The sequence below is a fragment of the Cherax quadricarinatus genome, chromosome 22 (assembly GCF_038502225.1).
Source record: "Cherax quadricarinatus isolate ZL_2023a chromosome 22, ASM3850222v1, whole genome shotgun sequence".
Classification (NCBI taxonomy): Eukaryota; Metazoa; Arthropoda; class Malacostraca; order Decapoda; family Parastacidae; genus Cherax; species Cherax quadricarinatus.
In genome coordinates this window covers 16,308,619-16,315,747 of record NC_091313.1, presented here as the reverse complement: position 1 = coordinate 16,315,747, position 7,129 = coordinate 16,308,619, and the positions used below count along the sequence as shown (strand labels likewise).

At 41.9% G+C, this 7,129-nt stretch overlaps 1 protein-coding gene across 4 annotated transcripts in view; it reads right to left on the bottom strand.

Moving 5' to 3' along the window:
- Positions 1-7,129, bottom strand: part of LOC128689666 (nephrin-like) — a 204,234-nt gene that overhangs the window by 89,489 nt on the left and 107,616 nt on the right. For 2 of the 4 annotated variants that reach the window (XM_070087492.1, XM_070087493.1), the window contains exons 4-5: positions 4,380-4,531; positions 3,907-4,105 (exon numbers count right to left, since the gene is read on the bottom strand). In XM_070087492.1, the coding sequence (XP_069943593.1) occupies positions 3,907-4,105; positions 4,380-4,531 (351 nt within the window). The remainder of the gene's footprint in view (positions 1-3,906; positions 4,106-4,379; positions 4,532-7,129) is intronic. The other 2 variants (XM_070087494.1, XM_053778025.2) reach the window with 1 other exon arrangement.

Genomic DNA, 7,129 nt, shown 5'->3' with positions numbered 1-7,129 from the left:
TTATCAGAGAATAGTTGTATCGATACTTTTGTTTGAGAATGAAATATGGTCTTTAAATGTTGCAGCACAGAGACAGCAGGAAGTGAAAATGTAGCAAAGATTGTGTGAGTGTGAGTATTACGTAGAAAATAAAGAAATGAGAAACATTTTTGTGGTAGCATAAAAGGTGTAATTAAAAGAGGGTTAAAAAAGTGTTGGAGTGAGAATGTGAAGGCTTGTAGTGGTAGGAGCTTTCACCATCCAGTAGGTGTATTAGATTGCAGTGGAGGCGAGTGATCAATGTAGTTTGGCGGGCTGTCGGAATGTGCGCAAAATAATATGTGTGAAGAAATACAGTGAAAGCTGTTATCCAGACTCAAGTTTCAGCGCGAGACATTGTGACACTAATCCTTCCTGGTATGCTCAAATTATCAGCTGTACACACAGTATGTGTATACGCGAGGAGGCAGCAGGTGTCGGACCACACGATGAACACGGGCTGGGAACAAGAAAGCCGGCGGCGGCTCTTGGACCGATCTGTTACCACGGGAAAAGGAAGCAGCTCTCGGCCTTGCCAGGTACATGGCTTGTAAACACGAAGAGAATTGGCAGCTCCTGGGCCTCTCCAGGTACACGTTCTTTAAACATGGGAGGTGGCGGCATCTTCAGGGGTTTCGCCAGGTACACGAGAGGTCTATTAGCACAGAAAAAGGAGGTAGCTCCCGGGCCACGCCAGGTACACGGTCTCTGAACACAGGAGGCGGCGGCAGCTCGGCAGGGCGCTCGGTGCGTGAAATATGTTCCTCAGAAGCTTGTTAATGAAGCCGAGAAACAGAGCGCTAATACGAGGCGCTGTGAACGCGATTTACTGCCTGACCAATCACCGAGCCTGATAATGGGAAGGGAAGGGCGATGAGAGCAGGTTAGAGGTGAGGTAAAGAGGAATGGAAAGGGAGGGATAAATGAAGATGATGAAGGGGGATGTTAATGGATAACAAAACTGGGATAGGAGAGGGATGGAGGGTGAAGAGATAAAGGAATAATGAGTATATCAAGGGTTAATAAGTATAACAAAGGTTAAAGAGTATATCAAGGGTTAAAGAGTAAGAGAGTATATCAAACATTAATGAGTGTATCAAGGGTTAAAGGGAAGGGAAATTGGAACATATTACGGTAAACACAAAAACAACATTAATTGATACAGAACGATCTATTGTATCTCATGAAGCCGTAAACCCTTTCAGGTTATTCAGAGCAATAAATGGTGGAGGCTCGATCCCGGTGTGGGTTCCATGCTGGTGCTTTATTCTCCTAGGTAGGTGGTGTGTGGGGGAGTTAGAAGGGAGGGCGAAGGGATATATATGCATTTACTGTTAGACTCGTAAATGATTCTAACCTATTCTTTTTCATTAGTCCAACCTGCTCTTCTAAAATGTATTAATAGTAAACAAATAACAGGTGTCCACCTTCATTCAGTATTAATATATCTGCATATGTCTACACCTTCTACGTTGTATGTCGTGGTCATGTCTCCTGCTTTACACTCCTCCACAAACATGAGAAAAACTTCATCCTACCTTCATAGCTTTGGTTTTTATTTTCTCTATACTTACCTAATTTTGTGTAAGTTTGGCTTGGTCTGGACTCCAGGCTGTAGCAGTGTTAAACTGTGTGTCTGTTTCTGTATGTATATGTGAGGGTGTGTGTTTAAGCACCTATGATAACGTCAGAGGCATAGCCACCACAATGCTCTGTTTCGGTAACATCTTGAGGCAAATAGCAATAGAGGTATGTCGAAACAAAACGTCTCTCTCTCTCTCTCTCTCTCATTCTCTCTCTCTCTGTCTGTCTGTCTCTCTCTCTCTCTCTCTCTCTCTCTCTCTCTCTCTCTCTCTCACACACACACACATGATAATGATAGGCTCTATACAAAGGCTGTAACAAGAACAAGAAGGCGGTGTTGGAAGTTAAACGCCCAAATAAGCCACAGGAATATCAGAAAAAAAATCGATATGAAAGTAATAAATATTGTAATGAGCTGAGCGGAAGCGGACTCCATACAAGTGTTTATGTTACGTGTGATTATGGTATTTTTATGCAAAATTTAAATAGTTAATTGCCAATAGATAATTATGCATTCGAGAGAAGAAAAATGTGCAGCTCAGAGTACAAGAACAGTGGTACCTGCACTATTTTCGAACTTTACAATGGAATCGGAAAATACGTGACAACATCAGCGACAGGTGAACCACACTCAGCAGACGCAGCTGCTGCTACCATCTCAGCATTATCTGTTGAACTGCTGCTAGCATTATCCTCTGGATCACCATAAGTAGCAGAAGCAGCTGCATCACCAGCAGCAGCAGCTGCATCACCACCACCAACAGCTGTATCACCACCACCACCAGCAGCTGTATCACCACCACCAAAACCAGCAGCTGCATCACCACCACCAAAACCAGCAGCTGTATCACCGCCACCACCACCAACAGCTGTATCACCACCATCACCCCCAACAGCTGTATCACCACCACCAGCTGCTGTATCACCACTGCCATCAGCAGCAGCTTTATCACCACTACTACCACCACCAGCTATATCACCACTACCACCACCAGCAGCTGTATCACCACCACCACCACCAGCAGCAGCTGTATCACCACCACCACCAACGCCACCAGCAGCTGTGTCACCACTACCACCAGCAGCAGCTGTATCACCACCACCACCACCACCACCACCACCACCACCACCAGCTGTATCACCACCACCACCAGCAGCTGTATTACCATCACCATCACCAGTAGCTGTATCACCTCCACCACCACCAGTAGCTGGACCAGCACCACAATCAGCAGCTGGTCACCACAAGCAGCTGGGCCACCGCTACTACCAGCTGGACCACTATCACCAGCTGAACCACTACCACCATCACCAGCTGGACCACTATAACCACCACCATCAGCTGGACCACCACGACCAACCGTTGAATCCCCACCTCCCCCAGCTGGACCCACCAAGACCAGCTGGACCCACGAAGATCAGCTGGACCATTTCCACGGCAACTGAGGCACTAACAGCAGCTGGAACATCACCACCAGTAACTAACGCAATCAACGGTAGTACCAACCAACAGAAGCTACAACAACAGAGTAACTAAGGGAAATCTAGCACCAACAGCGTCAGCAAATATCCGAGAAAATACATCAGTCATTAAAATAATAGTAACATCAGCAAAGCCTCTGTCACAGCAGCAGCAGCAGCAACGACAACAGTCATCATCATTATCATCATCAATCATCATCATTATCATCACCATCAACATCATCATTATCATCATCATCAAAAATCACTGTGAGAGGCTACACAACCATCACTGCCACCTGAAACCATCACTGTCATGAAAAGCAATACTACCATCACCGCCAAGCCGCACACCAACAGTATCAACAGGATTGCATAAAATTTACAGCAAACACAACGTAAGTGCAAAAGTAGCTTAGTTCTGAATGACAACGAACAAAGCATTCTCCACCAACCACCTCTTGCGCTGAAGGGCAAAGAAGGATTTTGCACTTCAATCTGACATAATAATAATAATAATAATAATAATAATAATAATAATAATAATAATAATAATAATAATAATAATATAATAATAATAATAATAATAATAATAATAATAATAATAATAATAATAATAATAATAATACTGAGTGTCTTCTATGAGTGGCAGTGTCTTTTTGGGGTCCTTAAAAGCCGTATGGTCAGAAAGGCTGCCTCTTCTGAGAGTATTCAAGGTTAATGGTTAGAAGGGCAGTGCTAATTTTTTAACGAATGCTCACAATGAATGTACAGAAGGGCAGTGTCTTCTAGGGGTACTTAAAATGTGTAGTTAAAAGGGCAGTGTCCTCTACGGGTACTTACAACGTATGGTTAGTAGGGCAGTGTCTTCTAGCATGGAGTGAGGGATCTCCGGGTTGGAAGCACGGCAGGTGACCTGTTTACCATCGTCCTGTCTCGTAGGCATTAGGATGATCGATCCCGTTGTGACGTTCCCGCCGTTCATTACCTGCAGAAGGCGAGGACGAAGGGGTAGGTGTGTGTGTGTGTTGGGTTTGCTAATCTATGTGATTTGGGGAGGAAGAGTGAAGAGAGAGACACAGACATACATAGACATAATATAAACAAATGAATGAATATTAATGAACATGAAGAACTTAATGTATACGAAATTGTAAACTAAGAATAATTTACAAGATTTTATTGGTTTTAAATAGGAACTGAATGTGCCCGATAACAACTAAAGCATAGCACTCTCAACACTTCATAGTCAAGTACCAAATATCGGATAACTGTCTTGAAAAAATACGAAATAAAAGTGGAAGTTGGAAACATACCGTGTGTGTGACATCAGTGATCTGCTGAGATCCTCTCCACCAGGTGATGTGGGCGGGTGGGCGTGACCCCACCGCCCGACACACCAGCTCCACAGGACGCCCAGCTGAGAGAGAACCCACACCACCCACGATCTCCACAGACAATGGGCGTACTGTAAGTATAGATAGGAAGATGAGGGCAATTAGACGAGACGAGAGCAATGGTTAAGTTTTCTCGTAGTAAGACAGTAAGGAGGAATAAAGTAAATAAGAGAACGCTGTGTATAGTAATCTTATTTATATTTATAAGCATGGAAGGAACAGAGAACTTTGATATTTTCTCGCTAATATAAGGAGGTGCCTTGCCACTGGGGGGCTCGGATCCACCCTTCACTTCCACCCTTCACTTCCACCCTTCACTTCCACCCTTCACTTCCACCCTTCACTTACACCCTTCACTTACACCCTTCACTTCCACCCTTCACTTCCACCCTTCACTTACACCCTTCACTTACACCCTTCACTTCCACCCTTCACTTCCACCCTTCACTTACACCCTTCACTTCCACCCTTCACTTCCACCTTTCACTTCCACCCTTCATTTCCACCTTCACTTCCACCCTTCACTTCCTTCTTCCCTTACACCCTTCACTTCCATCCTTCACTTCCACCCTTCACTTCCACCCTTCACTTCCATGAATCAGAGAGATTTTCCATCATTTGTAAAGGAATACGTATAATTATGAATCCTACATATTTAGCCCTCCCCACTACCACCACCAGCTGGGAGGACCACCCTATTTATTGGATAGAAAAGGGAAAATCTCCCACCCCAGCGCACACAATTCTCCTCCACCCCACTTCTATTTCCTATCCACCGCTCAGTACCATCTGTTATCTCTCGGGGCGCTCAGGGAATAGTGACAAATTCCAGAAAAAAATTTTCAGTCTCCAAAACTCTGGCAATGACTGCAAGAATTATGAAATAAAAGTTTTAGTATGGACGGAAGCATTCATCATGCAGAACCTTAAGTGTGGTAGGACCATTGCTTCCTTACCGGGAGAGGGATATAAGTAACTTTTATTTTTATAATATTCATTGGTAAGCACTAAACCCGGTGAGGTCATGCATCGTCTGTGGAATTGAAGTAAACAGGCTTAACCCAAGGAAGGAAAGCGTAGCTATAATTCCATGTATCAAGAGCATTTCACCGATATCAAGGTACCTTCCCATGAAGGAGCACAGATCTGGCATAATCGGGATGCGTCTCCAGGACTACTATTCGACATCCAGCGCAAGACCCTGGTGTCCATGGCAGACTTCCGTGGAAGAAGCCTCAACCTCAGACGCTGCATAAATAAAAGGAAGATGAAATTCGCAATGGAGCGTGTAAACGCGTCTGAAAGTTACCTGGAATGTTTAGTGGTCCATTGAAATAAGAATATAAAGGTAACTAATCATTGACAAGTGTTTGTGTGTGTGTACACTGTGTATTTGTGTGTGTCTACGAGTATGTATGTTTGTATCAATGTGTACGCATGTATAAACTATATATAAATATATATATATATATATATATATATATATATATATATATATATATATATATATATATATATATATATATATATATATATACATATATATATATATACATACATATATATATAAATATTTATATATATATATATATATATATATATATATATATATATATATATATATACATATATATATATATATATATATATATATATATATATATATATATATATATATATATATATATATATATATATATATATATATATAGATGATGGGATACAAGAAGAATAGAAGCATCAGGGAAGAGAGAGGTGAAGGTTTATAAACTAAAAGAGGAGGCAGTTAGGGTAAGATATAAACAGCTATTGGAGGATAGATGGGCTAATGAGAGCATAGGCAATGGGGTCGAAGAGGTATGGGCTAGGTTTAAAAATGTAGTGTTAGAGTGTTCAGCAGAAGTTTGTGGTTACAGGAAAGTGGGTGCAGGAGGGAAGAGGAGCGATTGGTGGAATGATGATGTAAAGAGAGTAGTAAGGGAGAAAAAGTTAGCATATGAGAAGTTTTTACAAAGTAGAAGTGATGCAAGGAGGGAAGAGTATATGGAGAAAAAGAGAGAAGTTAAGAGAGTGGTGAAGCAATGTAAAAAGAGAGCAAATGAGAGAGTGGGTGAGATGTTATCAACAAATTTTGTTGAAAATAAGAAAAAGTTTTGGAGTGAGATTAACAAGTTAAGAAAGCCTAGAGAACAAATGGATTTGTCAGTTAAAAATAGGAGAGGAGAGTTATTAAATGGAGAGTTAGAGGTATTGGGAAGATGGAGGGAATATTTTGAGGAATTGTTAAATGTTGATGAAGATAGGGAAGCTGTGATTTCGTGTATAGGGCAAGGAGGAATAACATCTTGTAGGAGTGAGGAAGAGCCAGTTGTGAGTGTGGGGGAAGTTCGTGAGGCAGTAGGTAAAATGAAAGGGGGTAAGGCAGCCGGGATTGATGGGATAAAGATAGAAATGTTAAAAGCAGGTGGGGATATAGTTTTGGAGTGGTTGGTGCAATTATTTAATAAATGTATGGAAGAGGGTAAGGTACCTAGGGATTGGCAGAGAGCATGCATAGTTCCTTTGTATAAAGGCAAAGGGGATAAAAGAGAGTGCAAAAATTATAGGGGGATAAGTCTGTTGAGTGTACCTGGTAAGGTGTATGGTAGAGTTATAATTGAAAGAATTAA